At 36.8% G+C, this 16892-nt stretch overlaps 3 protein-coding genes, 1 long non-coding RNA gene and 1 other non-coding gene across 9 annotated transcripts; 3 read left to right on the top strand and 2 right to left on the bottom strand.

Moving 5' to 3' along the window:
• Positions 1–35: 35 nt before the first annotated feature.
• On the top strand, positions 36–1370 carry LOC147941743 (uncharacterized). The gene is made up of 2 exons (XR_015562733.1): positions 36–456; positions 1005–1370. It is a non-coding gene; the product is annotated as an uncharacterized LOC147941743 (long non-coding RNA).
• A 2122-nt stretch (positions 1371–3492) lies between these two features.
• Positions 3493–3556, bottom strand: LOC147941742 (small Cajal body-specific RNA ncR26). The gene has a single exon (XR_015563034.1).
• An 870-nt stretch (positions 3557–4426) lies between these two features.
• LOC109131057 (uncharacterized) lies at positions 4427–6511 on the top strand. The gene has a single exon (XM_019241581.2). It carries the CDS (start codon positions 4914–4916, stop codon positions 5895–5897), a length of 984 nt encoding a protein of 327 aa, XP_019097126.2. The 5' UTR covers positions 4427–4913; the 3' UTR covers positions 5898–6511.
• A 744-nt stretch (positions 6512–7255) lies between these two features.
• Positions 7256–10310, top strand: LOC147941741 (uncharacterized). Its single transcript, XM_087458627.1, has 3 exons — positions 7256–7452; positions 7804–9043; positions 9789–10310. Exons 1-3 carry the CDS (start codon positions 7256–7258, stop codon positions 10308–10310), a joined length of 1959 nt encoding a protein of 652 aa, XP_087314753.1.
• A 2133-nt stretch (positions 10311–12443) lies between these two features.
• LOC104702457 (tubby-like F-box protein 1) lies at positions 12444–15683 on the bottom strand. 5 transcript variants are annotated; one of them, XM_010418313.3, is made up of 5 exons: positions 15092–15683; positions 13879–14297; positions 13692–13779; positions 13472–13604; positions 12444–13390 (listed from the first exon to the last, which is right to left on the bottom strand). In XM_010418313.3, exons 2-5 carry the CDS (start codon positions 14236–14238, stop codon positions 12571–12573), a joined length of 1401 nt encoding a protein of 466 aa, XP_010416615.2. In that variant the 5' UTR covers positions 14239–14297; positions 15092–15683; the 3' UTR covers positions 12444–12570. The 5 variants fall into 5 exon arrangements, with proteins under 5 accessions (XP_010416615.2, XP_010416614.2, XP_087315473.1 ...); XM_010418312.3 differs by having other exon boundaries at positions 15088–15550; XM_087459347.1 differs by lacking the exon at positions 15092–15683 and adding an exon at positions 14927–15083.
• Positions 15684–16892: the final 1209 nt, after the last annotated feature.

The following is a 16892-nucleotide window of genomic DNA, read 5'->3' as shown; positions in this document are numbered from 1 at the left end:
AGTATTTATTAAAAAGACTCGACACATTTTACTTTCTCTCTTCCCCCGCCAATTTCGCCCTAGCCGTCGCCTCAAATATCAAATCTCCGTTTGCCTTCTCCGGTGACCGGTGTTCTTCGCCGTAACCGTGAAAGAGCCCCGTTGCCCTATTTATTGCTTTCCTTTTCTTTGCGGTTTAGTGAGTGGAGTTTTCGATCGAACTTTGGAGTGTTGGGTTTTGGTTGGGGTCTCTTAGATCTAAGAACGGTGGTTTGTTCTTATCGGCCAAGGAGCTGGTGATTTGTCGATGTGCTTAAGTGTCTACGAGAAGGTTCCGTAGGCTATTGTCTTGGCATGGGTTATGGGTCCCTTTCTCATCGGCTTGGTTCTCTTTGAGTTGAGCGGATCTGCGGTGTGGTTTCTCCTGTCTCTTTGCTCGGTTGGTTTCCCTAACTTGTGTGGCTTTTACTCTCCATGGTAAGTTTCCTCTCTTTTGTTGGTGGTAGTCTGGTAGGTGTGGATAAATTTTGGCTCTAGATTGGGGAGTTTTGTGGTTTGATTAGAGTTGCGACCTTGGGTTTTGTGGTTGCGGTTGGAGCGGCCAATTATGTTGGGTTTAGTGGTTGAAAGTTGATATTAGTAATTTCGGAGCTTGTAGTTCCACGGTGCGACTCGAAGAATAAAATGTCTTCTTGATCCTTCCCTTCCTTTGGTTCCGTTCTTGTGCTTCTCATCGTTTGATTGCCGTTTGTGTTTGTTTGGTTGTGATTGCGTTATGTCCGCCCAGCCTTTGTCTTGCCTCTCACCCTTGGTCCTCTCTTCCAGCCGTTGATTCCCATAAGGCTTGTTCCCTTTCTAAGCTTTGTCTTCGTTCTGTTAGAAGACGTGCTAGTCTTCTTGGTTTGCAGTTGGCTCTTCTCATGGTTTGTTCGCTGTGGTTGATAGCTTTCTCGCTCTATCATTGTGCTTGTTGAAGCTCAGTTTCAGTGAGAAGTTAGGCTTCGCTCCTTGTCTTGGCTTTGCAGATTTGTGTAGATCTGATGGCGTTTTGAAAGGCTTCTACACAGATGATTTTGGACGCGGTGTCGTCATCATCGTATTCAGAAGCGTGTTCGAGTCTTGCTTGCCGGATTATGAAGTCTTTGGTTCTGGTTCTGAGAGATCAGCTCTCTTGAGGATAGGAGGAGGTTGAAGTTAGCTTCGGATTGGCCGTAGGCTTCCTTAGTATTTCTCTCTTGCATGTGGTTCAAGAGAAGAGTTTGTCTTGCTTCCTAAGATTAGTATTTGTTTAAGGGTTTAGCCTTGTTGCTTCTGTCTTTAGTTTAAAGGTTCGCCTTCTTCTAGAATCTAAATTCTCTTCTTAGTAAGTTTAATTATTGGTTTCTCTTTTAGCTTCTGGGAACTTCTCTTTTGTTCGCCGGCTTAGTTTTCTTTTTCAGGCTTTAGATTCTAGGGATATCTTGTTTTCCGCTGGCTCATGTTGTATTTCATTTTGTATTTTTCAAAGCTTTATCGATAACATCAATTGACAAAAAAAAGTATTAAAAAGACTCGACAACATACGGCATTTTTGAAATAGTAATAGTGTAAACCTAATTAATATTATTATCCTATCAATAATTTGAAGAGCATGGAAAGGCACAACTTCCACCAGCACCTCTCATCTACTTACCTACAAACAAAATAAAATAGAGTATTATTATAGTATATGAAATTCTAGTATATCACGGTTTCATTATTTGTTTTTACCAATTAAAAAGAAAAAATGGTCTAAAACAATCAAGTTTGTTATGTCGGCCTTGTTGGTTATCAGGTCTGTCCAAAAACAAATTTCGGCTACTTTTCTCATATGTTATTCCAAATGTGAATAAATTGTATATAAAAAAAAATGTCAAATTGTACAGCTATTGGAAATAGGAAACATTAGGCCTGGGCACTAATATCCATTACTCATATTCGACCCCTTACTCGGTTCGTACCCATCCCAAAAAAAAGGGTCTCCGCAGTTTTAGGGTCGAGTAAAGAGTATTATAATTAAATTACTCGTGAATAAGGGACGAGTATAGGATATTAGTTTAGTTTTCAATACCCGTCCTGTTACTCGTCCCTTTACCCGTTTTATTACCCTACCCGTAAATACTCTTTAATATTTTGTATAATTATTTATTATTATTAATTTATAAATATATTAAAGAGTTAAAGTTAAAACCTAAGTTCAATTTAGTCCAACTAGACGCCCAATTGAATTAACATTTTATGTTTATTTTTTAAGTTTGTAATTTTCTAATTTTTGGACCTATATGTTGCATACATTTATGAATTTTTTCTTTTTCCGATTTTGGAATATGAAATTATTATTGCGATTATTGACAATTTTTTTTATCGGATATTTATTTTTCTGGGTAAGGGTAAAGGGTCGGGTATTTAAAAGGTCAACTATTTTTTTCGGTTACCCGGAATACCCGTTTTTCCGGGTATCCGTTATTGAAGGGTCGAGTACAAGTAATTTTTTCTATTACCCGTTAGGGTCAGATCGGATAAAGGATATGAGAAAATTCAAGGATACCTGTCTTGTGCCCAGCCCTAGGAAACATTTCACAGCAAAATAACAAAAATAGTAATCACTGCTTAGAGGAAGGATGATTTACATGAAAATATCATAATCAGAAAAACGTTGTGTAATGATCAAATACTCTATACAGATTTTTGATCGAATGAAATACTATATACAGAATTTGCATAACTGCTAAACTTCGCTTAAAGCAAAAGTCGACTATATGGTTTACAAAAGGACAGAACCGCTACCTCGACCTCCGTCTTGTAATCCGAATCAAACAAAGTAGGGTTAAGAAACTTTGGGCCAGATTCATTGGACTGGCCACGTGACTCCTTTCGTCGAGCGTACAGCGTTAGGATCTGATTAAATGATAACGAGGAAGCTCAGCTCGATCCAAATCTATGAACCATGTGCTACTGGACTTGTCATTTTGGGCCGCTTCATACTTTGATTTTGAGATTTAAAACAGCTTTCAAAAATTTAACAACCGATTTAATTGCTAACACTTACACTTACATTAGAAATTGAGTTGGACAAAGACATATTTTGTACAACTGTTTTGTTTAGATTTACCACTAAACTAAACGACCAACAATCTCATAACAGTAGTCTGATATCTATTGCAGCAGAAGAGATAAATATGGTAACAACAATCGCAGCCATCAAATGTTAAGACTCCTCAAAAAGCTCTAGCGCACCAAATCTTCAGTTAAATAAGCTGCAAAATTAAAAGAATAACCAAAAACATCTGAAGCAACAGTTTAAAACAATGAGCATAATAATAACATAGAAAAAAGCCCTCAATTACTGAAAGAAAACGTCTTTTATGATCATAGATGGCACCACTTACTAACTAAAGTATCATCACAGGGCTTTAAATCCAACCGAAAAAACAACATACAACTACTTATGATTCACAATACCGTTTCAACAAACAAACCATCAGAACTAAGAAATAACAAAAAAAGCCCTCAGTTAGCAAATCTGTCATATGTGGCGCATCAATATCCGGATTTAAAAAAAACGAACCGTAGTTACCATTGCAATAAACGAATCAGCAGCAGCAGAGAGAGAGAGAGACGACTTAGAAGAAGAAGAAGAAGAAGAAGAAGAAGAAGAAGAAAAAGAAGAAGAGTCATTAACAGTGATGGTGATGATGATGAAGAGCTACAATGATAACTACTGGAACATAATTAAATAAAACCAGGGCACCACTCAAGATTGAATATTTACATCAACGGGCAAAGAAATCACAAAAAACAAAAAACAGTAATAAAAATCGAAACTTTGATAATAAAAAAAAGGAGCCCTCAGATCTCATAGCTATAAATCTGATCATTCACGGCTTAAAGTAAATGAGTAAAATCCAGCAACCTTAAAGAAATCCTGAACGCCACCGCTTCGCATCCGACGCACAGTGTGTGGGAATGATGAAACTGTGGAAGTGAGATTGTGCGCGTGTGTGAATGTTCGTCGACTACGAAGCGACAGCGTTCAAGGCTTTCTAAGGTTTTAAAAACAACAACATGCTGGAGATTACTCAAATACAACCGCTCTATAACATAATTTTATGCATCATTGGGCAAATCGCAAAATCACAACGAAAACCAAAAAAATAAAAGATTAAGATCCGACTAATGAAGCTTAAAAACCAAGCAATAAAAAAAAAAAAACGAAAATTTGGAAAACTATAAACAGAGATCTCAGTCGTTAGACGGCGAGAATAATACGAGCAAACAAATCTCGATTTCGAGTTTGAAGGTTATTTATATTATCTAAAGAAACGATAGTATTAGGGCTTCCTATATTCAAAATGACGATTGTACCCTTTAGACCTTAAAGGGTAGATCATTAGTTTTATGGGTTTTTGTGGTTTTATGATCTATAACCATAAAGCCCATTAAAACAAAAAAAAAACAAGAGATATGTTCTGTTCTCTCTCCTACCTGGTGATTTGGTCGTTCCATCATCGTTATCAATAACGCTGCCGTCAATACTGCCGCCGTCCCAATTTTTTGTGGGCTTCAGGACTTCTCTCTCGGTTTTGATTACTGAGCGGAGCACTAACCAAAGATATTATCATTTTCTGTCCCACTTCAGACAAATACAAATTTTGAGTTTTCTCTTTAAGCTTTAAGTCTCTTTTCGGTAAGTTTCTTGTTCTCTTGCTGGGTTTGCGTTTTCTCTTTGCTTCTTTTTCTCTATGGAGAAGCAACTGGAACATTATCTCCAAACGATGTCAATTGAGGAGGAATTAGATAAACCTCTGGTTTTATCTAACCTGCCTAAGTTCAGTTTCTCTTAAAGAAATCAGAAAAGCATATTGGATCGGTTTTTGAATCCTGATAATCAGCGAATGGCAAATTGGATCTTATAGATGCCAAGGATTTGGAGATTGTATGATAGGGTTAGAGGAATAGCTTTATCAAAAGATCGTTTTCCGTTCATTTTCAAGTATGAAGAAGACATAAATGAAATTTTAAAGACTGGGATATGGACTCAAGATGATTGGGGAGTAGTTATGGAAAGATGGGTTGAAGATCCTCCTCCTGATTTTCTAATGTTTTTACCGGTTTGGATTAGACTTCGTAATATTCCTGTGAATCACAACACCAAGGATACTATCTCGGAAATTGCTGGGTGTGTGGGGCAGATATTAGAAGTACCTTTTGATGAGAAAGAAGCACAAAGCAGAGCTTATGTGCGTGTTAGGGTTTTGCTTGATCTATCAAAGGGTTTGAGAAATTTTAAAGAGCTTCAACTTCCTAATGGAGACCTTGTGAAGATTGGAATTGATTATGAGAGAATTCGCAAAAGATGTTTTCAGTGTCAAAGGTTGACTCATGATAAAGCTTGTTGCCCTTTTGCTCAATCAGGACAGGATCACCAATTTGCGAATGACATAATGAATGGTTCAAACGATACAGCTAAAGGTAAGGAGGTTATGTCTTCTGGAAAAGCCTCGTTGTCTACAGGCTATTCTTCATCAAAGCTTTTATCTGATGCAATCAAAGCGGATAGGATGATAAAGAAGAGCTCGGTGTTGGAGGTACCTGTTCAATACTTAGATCAGGATATGTCTTTCTATTGTCCCCCCTCAACCTTTTGTGCGGGTAGTTTAGAAGCAAGTACTTCAAAAGGTGTTCAGCAAGGGATAACCAAGTTAAAAAGGCCTAGGCCTTGGTTAAAAAATACCAAAGATAGAAAGGATAAAAATCTGAAAATTATGGATTCACATTTGGATAACATCTTGGATAAATCTCGAAAGAGTGCGGTTGTGGATAAAGGAAAAGGGTTGGCCAAAAGTCTCCAGAGAGACAAAGCTTCGGTGGTTCCTGGTGAACTGCCGCAAGATCAATAAATATCTTGTGATGGAATGTTCAAGGGCTGAGGAACCCTTGGACAATTCGACATCTCAAGGAAATGAGAAAAATTCATTTCCATGATATCTTATTCCTCATGGAAACCAAAAACTCTATTGCCTTTTTGGAAAAGGTTCAAAGTTGGATAGGCTATAGTAACCTTAAAACTGCTGAGCCGTTAGATTGTAGTGGTGGGTTAGCTCTTTTTTGGAAAGATAATATAGATATTGAGTTTCTGTTGGTTGACAAGAACCTTATAGATTTGAAAGTTTCTAGTGGTTCAAAGTTCTGGTTTGTTTCTTATGTATATGGGAATCCGATTACTGATCTTCGGTCCCTTGTTTGGGATAAAATTACAGAGTTTGGCTTGTCAAGAAAAGAGGCTTGGTGTATGATCGGGGATTTTAATGCTATCCTTTCTAATGATGACAAGTTGGGAGGACCTTTTAGAGATTTAATCTCTTTTCATCCTTTTAAAGCCTTTCTAGATAATTGTGATATGTCTGAACTTGGTAGTTCTGGAAATGGCTTTACATGGGGAGGTGTTAGAAATAAACAATGGATTCAATGTAGACTTGATCGATGCTTTGGAAATCCTGCCTGGTTCTCTTTATTTCCTAACAGTCATCAATGGTTCCTTGAGAAATTAGGATCAGATCACAAACCTGTTTTGGTCAAATTTACAAGTGATAAGAAATTGTTCAGGAATCCCTTCTGGTTTGATAAAAGGTGGGCTGAGGATCCCTCTTTATTGGAAATAATTCAGAAAGTGTGGCATGAGACGAATACTCTAGATAACAAAAGTTATGTTTTGGCTAGAATTGAAAACTACAGAAAGTCTATTGGTATTTGGAAGAAAAGAGTATGGTCTAATTCTAAGATTAGGATTAAAAGATTAAGAAAAGAGTTGACCACGCAAGATGAAGCTTTGAATCCTAACTTCCGAAGAATAAATGCGATTAAAAGAGACCTTGTTGTTGCCTTTCATGAATGATATACTTAAAGCTCTTGGTTTTCATGATCGTTGGATCGCATGGGTTATGGGATGTGTCACATCGGTGCACTACTCAGTGCTAGTTAATGGTGAATCATTTGGTTTAATCAAACTTGGACGAAGAATCAGACAGGGGATCCTCTCTCCCCTTTTTTGTTTGTATTATGCATTGAAGCTCTGGTCCATCTTTTCAATCAAGCTGCTAGTCACGGTAAAATTTCTGGTATTCAATTTCATCATTCTGGACCAGCAATCAATCATCTATTATTTGCAGATGATAGTCTCTTTATATGTAAAGCTAATAGAGATCAATGTGCTGAAATGATGAGTTGTTTACAGAAATATGAAAAGATTTCTGGGCAAATGATTAATAAAAACAAATCAGCGATTACTTTTGGAACTAAAACAGATCAGAATGAGTGGAGTTGGATAAAAGAAAAATCAGGGATTGTATTAGAGGGTGGTGCTGGGAAATATTTAGTTCTTCCTGAATGCTTAAGTGGCTCAAAACAACTACTATTGGGGTTCACAAAGGATAGATTACAATCTAGGCTAAGAAGGTAAAGAAATTTCTTGATCGTATGGTATGCCAAGAATCTGTCTCAAGGAGGTAAAAAAATTCTTCTAAAATCTGTTGCTTTGGCTTTACCAGTCTATGCCATGTCTTGCTACAAGCTTCCGAAGGATACGATCAAGAAATTGGTTTCTGTAATGATGGACCATTGGTGGAATAATAATCAAGATCAGAAGAAAATCCATTGGCTGAGCTATGAGAAGATGAATCTGCCCAAAGAGGATGGGGGATTTGGTTTTAAAGATTTGGAAATTTTTAATCAGGCTTTGCTAGCAAAATAAGCTTGGAGGGTGCTATATGATTCAGAATGTCTTTTCTCAAGATTTTTGAAAAGCAGATACTTTGCTTCTGGTAATTTTCTCGATGCTGCAACTGGGAGAAATCCTTCGTTTGGGTGGAGAAGTATCTTGTTTGGCAAAGAACTCCTCACTAAAAGCTTGAAACGTGTTATAGGAAATGGGAGAAACACTCTTGTTTGGATTGACAACTGGTTATTTGATGGCAGAGCTAAAAGACCTGTTGGAATCCACTCTCTAGTGAACATTAAACTTCAAGTTGCTGATCTTTTCAACCATAATTCGGCTGAGTGGAATGATATTCTCTTAAGCAGGTTGTTTCACCATTCAGAGATTAAAAGCATAAAGGCTATCAAACCGAGGGTTGCTTACAATGATTCGTATTGTTGGGGTGAAACTACAAATGGAGTTTACTCTGTGAGTTCGGGTTACTCTATGATGTTTAGAATGAGGAAACAAGAGCTTATTGCATCTGTAGAAGCCCAGCCATCTCTTAACCCGGTATTACTTGCCTGTTGGGATGTGCCAACTTCTCCAAAAATTCGGATCTTTATGTGGAAAGCTCTTCATGGTGCTTTTGCAGTTACTGAAAGGTTGAGAACAAGAGCAATACGAGTTTTTGATGGCTGCATGTTTTGTGGAGCAGAGATTGAATCGATCAATCATATATTGTTTCTTTGTCCTTTTGCAAGACAAGTATGGGCCCTTTCTAACATTCCTTCTCCGTTTTTGGGTTTTGGTAACTCAGAATTTGAGAATATGGATCATTTCTTTAGCCTGCAAAAAATGGAGTCTTCTTTTGATGAGCTTAAGTCTGCCTTTGCGTGGATCTTGTGGCATTTATGGAAGAACCGAAATCATTTGCTCTTTGATGGTATCAGTGTGTCACCTCTTGACGTGGTGCAGAAAGCTTGGAATGACACATCAGAATGGTCTGCAGCTCATAATCATGCTTCTATTATTAAGAAACCTGCCTCTATTCAGGATGAGAAGTGGAGTCCTCCTTTCGGTGGTGAACTTAAATGTAATATAGGCTTTTCATGGTCAAAAAGATTTCTTTTGTCTGGGGCGTCTTGGGTGGTGAGAGATCATATAGGTAATGTTAAGTACCACAACAGAAGATCATTTGTATTTGTTAACTCTGTCCTTGAAGCTAAACTTAAAATCTGGGATTGGGCTTTGGAAAGTATGACAAGTTTGCATTTGGAAAATGTGACTTTTGGGGCATCTACTTTGGAAATTATTCAGGGTATGCACAACCCTGGTCATTGGCCAGCAATGGTAAGCTACATTGAGCCCTTTATTCTCCAAGGTAAAGATAAACCGAACTGGTTTCTTCTTTATGAACCAACCAACTGCAACATTGGTGCAACTTTGATTGCTAACAGTGTTACTTTGGATCTGAGAATGTCTTCCTATGTTGCTCGAGGGTTCCCAATTTGGTTGAAAGGTCTTTTTGAGAGAGAACAGAGGCTGCTTTCTTATTTTTTAACATAGCAATCTATTTCTGTCTCATGGACTGGTTTTTTGGGTTTTGGGTTTTTCTTTACGTTAGAGCTATATTTTGGTTTGTGATGCTCATTGTTACAATGGGTGTTCCTGAAACTTCCCTGAAAAAAAACAAAAAGAGAAGACTTTTTGGTTTTGTAAACGGTGATTATATCCTTATAATCATTTTTTTCTTTTGGTTTGCTCTCCCTTTTGTCTTCTTTGACTTTTCTAATCTTATCAAATAACATCCTATTTCTTTACCTTATTTCTTTTACCTAATTACTTCTATATATTACCATCCCTCGTTTTTCCTTTTGTGCAAGTCTCCTTCACTTTTCTACCTTTTCGTATGGCTGATGAACTGTGGAATGATTAGCAATATATGGTCCTGGGCCGAGACGACCCAGAGCTGTTTGTCCCTCATGTAGCTTATGCTGGCGTTTTAGCTAGAAACAGGTTGAGTTTGATTGGACGTCCGCTGAATACTGATGAGCAAGAGCTTAGGCGTGTTATCCATGCTTTGCCTAACTCCTAGGGTTTATCTGCTAGGATTCATGGACGTGCGCTGGATGATAGATTTGTCCAGTTTCTGTTCAGGTCGGAGTTTGGATTAAAAGCAGTACTCAGAAGGGGTCCTTGGTTGTTTAATAACTGGTTTGTTGCTCTGCAACGGTGGGAAGACTTCCCAGAAGACGACTTCCTCACTTTTATTGACCTATGGGTCCAAGTAAGAGTTATCCCTTTACCTTATGTCTCTGAAACAATTGTTCGTTTCATTGCTAATAATTCACTTGGAGAGGTTGTTGATCTGGATTTCAATGAGGAAACAGCTACACAGTTAGAGTTTATCAGAATTAAGATCATAATTGGATTAACAGACCGGCTTAGGTTTTTTAGAAGGGTCAGATTTGAATCAGGAGAAGGGGCCATGGTTGGGTTTGAGTATGAGAATCTTATAAGGATTTGCACCAACTGTTGCCGTATCAACCATGACTCTAATCATTGTCCTTATCTTGCTCCTCCGATCTATCATGAGGAATGTTTTGATCTCTCTTAACTCTGAGATTTTCTTTTTGGTTTATGACTTTTAGTTTACTTAATTAATAATCTCCACTCTTTAGGCTTAGATTGTGGATGCTTGCCACACCTTTTGGTGTGTCTTGGGTTTGGTTTTTTGGTAAAAGATCAAGGTTGTTGAAGAAATTCATGAAGACCTCTAGATGAAAGCTTTTTGAGGATATGGAGATGGTGTTTTTGTCAGGAATCGCTCATTACTCTTGCTTATGATGTATGCATTAAGATAAGGTACAATGATCTTCATTGTATGGGAGGTCTTAATGAGAAGTGATGATGCTGTCCTTTCTACGCTATCTCCTAACTAATCATGTTGTAATTTTAAGTTAGTTGGTTATCAAGTCTGTTGTAATAACTTTGACTCTCCAAAATGGTCTCTCCATTGTTGGAAGATGTTGTACTTTGTTCTGATATATAAAAGGAACTTTTTGGAAAAAAAAAAACCATAAAGCCCATTAGCTTTTCCCTTCTATTTTCAAAACACTATGTACTACTAGTACATTCATTGCATGTGTTTGGTCCTAATTGTAATAGAATTTAGTGTGCAAAACGCTGACGACAAAATTTGAAATGGTTATTGCCGTAAGGCCAATACCATTGATTAATACTAGTTTAATGAGAGTAATCACAAACACTAGCTTTGGTGGTGTGATTTTAGTGCTCCACCAATACTCTTAAAAGCTGACAATATTTAAGCACGACGAAACCCTATACCGTAATTAATTTGAAGTTCTATACAAGTGTTTTGTAAAGAATATTTTATTTTCAAACTAAGATTTGTAACATACTTTCTTGAATAAGATTGTGTAAGAAGAGAATACTCTCTTTAACGTTGTGCTCAAAAACTTCAATGAGAAAAATAATCATTGCTTTGACCAAGGAAAATAGTACAATATTTTGTGGACAATTAGTCGTCTTATGATTTAGCTTATCTTTTCAGAAAAATGAAATTAAGATCTTAACGATGTTTTTACTTATCAAAAGCGGCAACTTGCAAATGAGCCACGTTGACCCTTTCAAAGACAACTATCCGGGATGGCCCTTCAAGGACTTTTTTGCCTTTTGGATCACCAACATGAGATGAGATTTATAAACAAAATTATTTTATGTCACAGTAATTGGTTAATTAACCTACAACTATCATAGTTAGGTCAATTCTTATATTAATCTTCCAATCATTTTTATTTTCCTCGCAAAAATCCGCACATAGTGGTTGATTTGTTGTTTGATTGGTCCACAACCTCAATAATAAGATCACCAAATAACAACCTTGGATTAACTTTTTTGGTTTTAAATTCTGTTTGTGAATATAAACAACCTATGAAAACTATAACTACATATGTACTTGAACAAAATTAATGTTTCATTGAAACGTAAATTAAAAACGATGCATAACGTGGGGTCTCTCTACTTGATGGACTCTTCACACCATATTCACACACGATTGGTCCTTTTAGACTTAAAAATTGTAGAAAAATTATAGTACTAGTATATTAGTTTGACGGAAAAGAAGTTAATCAATATTAAATTAAAAACTAAAATAAATCAATCGAGAAAGAAACTATAAATCTTTGTACTTGAGAAGACAACCATTGAAATCTGTCTTTAACACAGGAGAGAGAGAGAGAGAGAGAGAGAGAGAGAGAGAGAGAGAGTTGCATTTTATATATTCCGATGTTTCGTCTAACGAGAGAAGTCGTCTCGGTACTGGTCCGTACACACCAGAGTGGGAACGCAAGAGCACATGTTCTGCCATGTAGCTTTTTCCGACAAGGATTAATGGTTGCCGTTTTCTTGAATCTGCTCTGACGATCATCAAGTCGACAAAAGCAGTGTGCTCACTTCTCGGTGTCTGTCATTTTTGCTCTGTCGTCTCTCCTTTCCTTTTATTATTATATCAAATCATCATCTATTGTAATATCAGAGATACATAAATCAATAAACCAATTCATATGATTCGAAGTTATTATCGCTTTGGATATTTGAGTACTCTTACGAAAACAATCGAATTATAATTATAATATTGGAAAAAACCAAACTCTAATGAACATTTTTTTGTTGCAACTAGCAGCAATAAACAACATAATAAGCAGGAGGATCAGAATAAAATGAAAGCTTTGTAACAAATCTAATTTCTGAGATTCTAGGTGAAAAAAATAAAACACCCACAAGACAAAGAATCTCTGAAAGCGCGCAGTTGTGAACAAACATTACATACAACAAAGCTGAGTTTTTTGTATCATTCATTCACAGGCGAGTTTCGTATCGAAACTGCTTAAACAGATAGCAAAAGCTTGAAACGCAGACAGCGGATACCGGAAATCCATCGTAAACATGTCTTTCCCCACTTTCCCAAACTGCAATATGATCTTGTCAGGACCATCCGTCTGGCTAGACTGTTGCGTCTGAGTCTGAGCTTGAGGTTGAGCTTGAGGTTGAGGTTGAGTCTGAGTCTGAGGTTGAGGTTGAGGCTGAGGCTGAGGTTGGTTTGCTGCAATCAGCTGAAAGTTTTTAACTGATGCGACAGTTACACGTCCCCTGAAGTTCAAACACCAGCATTGAAGCTGTTCGTGCCACCTCGGCGGCTTGTTCTTAAGCACAAGCGGTGGCATAACCCGCTCTTTCCCTTCTTCTAATCCCGCTTCTTCGTCCTCACCTAACGGACCAAGAATCTCTGAAAACCGCGCGCTGCTAAAATCATTAGAGTAATCGCAAGTGATTTTACTAGAAGATGATGAGGTAAAGCTGCGGAATGATTCGTCAAGAATAGAGCGAGGGACAATGATCTCGGGTTGTCCAGGCACGGTTCCTCCTTCAGCGAGGGAAGAAGCGGGAATTGAGTGCATCGCACAATGCATTCTCCTTGGACCGCGCGTTCCAAGAACATTTAGCTCGTAAGATACCTGCGCGATCTTGTAGCTACCGGTCGGGACTTTGGGAGAGACTCTCTTTGAGTAAAATCTGCGGCTAAGGCCTACCGGTTGGACCACTCGAGAGGTGTTGTTACTATTGTATGCAGGTTGTGTATCGTAAATTATGAACTTCGTCCCGAGAAAATTAGACCTGAAACAGAGAAAGTGTTACTTTATGCATAAGCTGTGGAAACATTTCATGTTTTATAACTCTGGCAAAAGTGTGTTTTACCTGATTTTGCCAATGTAGGTATTGCTTGATCTCGAAATGGTGTCTGCGTGCATAGAGATCACGTACTCGGTGTAAGTAGTTCTTCTTATGCGTTTTGCTGATAGAAGGAACTTTCCATTCTCAACTAAGAGAGCTGAAAAAATAATAAACAGACCAATGGATAAGAAGAGGTAATGAAAGAGAACAACTTGGAACAGAATCAAAGAAGATGAAGCTATACCAGGACTGAGACAAAGGTATAAATGGTATGTCAGGTTAGATTTATCCCGTTTGATAAAGCATTGCATTGTCGCATTTCTAGGTCCCGGCTATAAACACCGAAAAGAAAACAACGATTACTCGAAATCATCTTAATACTAACCAAAACATATGTGATGACAAAACATTAGAAAGAATAGATAACAAACCTGTTTTAGGGAAACAGGGAATGTGATTTTGCCTGAGAGCTCAGGGCTTTGAACGATGTCTTTACACATATCTCTCCAAGACCTGCACACAGAAGCACAAGCAACAACATGTCTTCGAGCAGGCCACACGCTTTCGCTCTCTTCAAGCCTTTTGATCACGTCCCGCAATAGCTCTGGAGGCAGATTCGCCCAAGGGGTTTCTTGAACCGTTACCACAAGTTGTTCCTCGTGAGAATCTTGAACTGAACCACGAGATTTCCCACCTTCTTTGTTCAAGCTGCTTAACTTAAAGTCGAAACTACGCCTCGATAGACTTCCAATACTGTCTCTCACATCACGAACTATGCTGCGGAACGACATTTATCTCTACCTCTCTCTCTCTCTCTCTCTCTCTCTCTCTCTCTCTCTCTCTCAAGGTTCTGAAAGACAACAAAAGCAGAGTTTGATTCAAATTCTGAATGATACTTAATAACAAAGCAATGACAGAAAAGAAGATTCTCATCAATGGACCAAAAGCAGGAACCACCAGAGGCTTTTTACAAAATATTTATATAGAAGAAACATTCTTTTGATTCACATTGAGTAAAAAAGAGAACATACCAAACTTCAAAATTGAAAGACAGAAACTGATAATTCAAAATGAAGAATCTTCGAAAGAAGTAAAAAAAAAAAAGCAACAGGGAAACACAACAGTCTCTGCTCCCAAGAACAAAGTTTGATTGATTAATATGGTCCCAATTCTCCCCCAAAATAATTGAGATCTGATTCCAAGTATAAACCTATTATTATGCTTTGGATTCAATTGAGAAAAGATAAGTCTTTACACTACTTCAAGAGGAGAAAACCAAAAAAAAAAAAACAAAACTTTGAAGATTTACATAATATATCATCAAGTGAAATTAAAGACTCTAGGATTCAGGATCATATTTGTAGATCACAAATTAGTCTTATCTAAAACTTTAGTTGATTAAATTGGTCTATAAAGAAGATAGATCTAGCATCACAGCTTTAAAAGCAAATCAAACAAACTAACAAGAAACACACAAACCGAAAGATCGATAATTCCAAGGGAAACAGAGAGAGATCTGTTCAGACGAATTCGAACAAGAAAAAAAAGAGAGACACTCCCACATCTCAAAATCAAATCTTGAAAGTTTTCAAGACAAAACATCAAGAAACTAAAAAAATTTGGGTCTGATCAGAACTTACTTACAGAGTTGTTGTGTTGTTTATATGCCTCGTCTTCTCCGTTCAAATCCTTTAAAGGGTTTTTGTCTCGATCTCTGTTTCTCTCTCTCTCTCTCTCTCTCTCTCTCTCTCTCTCTATCTAGAAGTTATCTCTGTGTCTCGTACAGCACGCGGAAACCAACTACGTTGTCCTCCGCTCCACGAACACGAACACGAACACATCTCTTTATTTTCACCATTTTTTATATTCAAATATAATACTAATACTTATGGAAACTGTTTTATTACTCCTCTGACTACAAATTATACTCTCTGGTCTCTGCTTCTGTTCAGGATATTTAATTTATTTATTACCCTACTATTATGTGTTTAAAATGCAACAAATTGTATTAATGTAAAAAGAAAAAACAAATATAGTACGCAAAAAAAAAAATGACTCCACTAAGCACAAAATATAGCAAGTTGTTTTTTAGTCGTTGACCTCTTCTTATTTTTTATTTTCTTTGGAAATATCATGGAATACAATTTTGTAGAGATTATCACTTGCAAAAGATTTATGTTTCTTAACTTGTAAGTCATTTATGTTGCTGATAACATCTAAAATTGTATATGTTTTCATGATGAGTTTATCTGAAACAAAACAAACAAAAATAGTGTTAAGCTTTGCGAAATTTGGTAGGGTTTACGGTTTACCTACCGTTCTTTTAAAAGATTATTCAACTTTGGTTTCTCATAAAACATTCTTTATATGTAAAATTTAACAAAATATTAATGGCCTATCGCGAACCAAACAGTTTTTGATATGGGCTGATAAAAATAAGTATATGTTGTTGATTGTTAGGTACCCAAAACTGAAATAATTTGTAAACGTCTACCGGACTATTCAATACGGGGGGAGTGGCGATGTGTTCGGGTGCTAGCCAAAAACAAATTCATTAGTGCAAAATCTATGATGCTGAAACGACAAGTCTCAGACTCATAAAAGCATGTTATCCTTTTGTAGCAAAAAAAATCATATCGCTTTGATTGGACTTCACTTTATATCTTAAATTCCACTATCATTGGTTATGGTCAGATTTTCTTCAACCTTCTTAATTACTTGTCAACTTTCATTAAAAAAAAAATGGTGCTAAAATAATGAATCTAATTTCATTTTGTATGAGAAAAAAAAAAGGAAGATTGATTACGTGGGAACACAATTGAGAAATTGAGATAGATATTGGGATAAATAGACGATAGAAAAGAAGATAGATATTGGGATAAATGGATAAAGACTATTTATTCTATAATTATGAACGGCTGAGATGGATCATTCCGTGATGAGATTAGTTGAGCAACACACTCTCGTCATAAAGACCAACATGACCCGTGAATAATACCAAAAATACCCCTGATGGTTTAATTACTATTACTACTTATATACTTGGTACAGTTGTACTCGTGTAACGATGGCATTGTCAATTTGAGATAGGTTTTGCAACATATATGATCCGAATTTTTATTCTCAACTAGTAAGTATATTATCTGTTGTTTTTTTTCTTATTATAATAAATCAAGAAGAAGAAACACATACGAGAGAAAAGATCATGGCGATACGAATATATAGGTCGAGAAAGAGATGTGTTCATTTTACTATGGTGTGTAGTGTATTATTAAATACTAGTATACTGTATACTAGTATTTGTTTTTCAGAATCAATGCTGTGAAAGATTTGCAAGCTAGAAACAACTCATTCCGATTCGAGTTATTATAAGAAAACGACAAAAAGAATAAATTTCGTAGATATATGTTTTATTTTGGAAAGCGATAACATCGTGGCAGGTAAG

This window comes from Camelina sativa, chromosome 7 (assembly GCF_030686135.1).
Source record: "Camelina sativa cultivar CO46 ecotype springtype chromosome 7, ASM3068613v1".
NCBI lineage: Eukaryota > Viridiplantae > Streptophyta > Magnoliopsida > Brassicales > Brassicaceae > Camelina > Camelina sativa.
Note: the sequence above shows the minus strand (reverse complement) of the source record. Positions and strands in the feature narration are given on the sequence as shown.

What these genes read in the sequence shown, in the direction of transcription:
- LOC109131057 (XM_019241581.2), top strand. Translation starts at nt 4,914, where the DNA reads ATGCCAAGGATTTGGAGATTGTATGATAGGGTTAGAGGAATAGCTTTA.
- LOC147941741 (XM_087458627.1), top strand. Translation starts at nt 7,256, where the DNA reads ATGATTAATAAAAACAAATCAGCGATTACTTTTGGAACTAAAACAGAT. An exon ending in TTACAATCTAGGCTAAGAAG is followed by an intron (nt 7,453 to 7,803) that starts GTAAAGAAATTT and finishes TTTGAAAAGCAG; the next exon opens with ATACTTTGCTTCTGGTAATT. An exon ending in CTGGTCATTGGCCAGCAATG is followed by an intron (nt 9,044 to 9,788) that starts GTAAGCTACATT and finishes CCTAACTCCTAG; the next exon opens with GGTTTATCTGCTAGGATTCA.
- LOC104702457 (XM_087459345.1), bottom strand. Translation starts at nt 14,238, where the DNA reads ATGTCGTTCCGCAGCATAGTTCGTGATGTGAGAGACAGTATTGGAAGT. An exon ending in TCCCTGTTTCCCTAAAACAG is followed by an intron (nt 13,780 to 13,878) that starts GTTTGTTATCTA and finishes CGGTGTTTATAG; the next exon opens with CCGGGACCTAGAAATGCGAC. An exon ending in ACCTACATTGGCAAAATCAG is followed by an intron (nt 13,391 to 13,471) that starts GTAAAACACACT and finishes TCTCTGTTTCAG; the next exon opens with GTCTAATTTTCTCGGGACGA.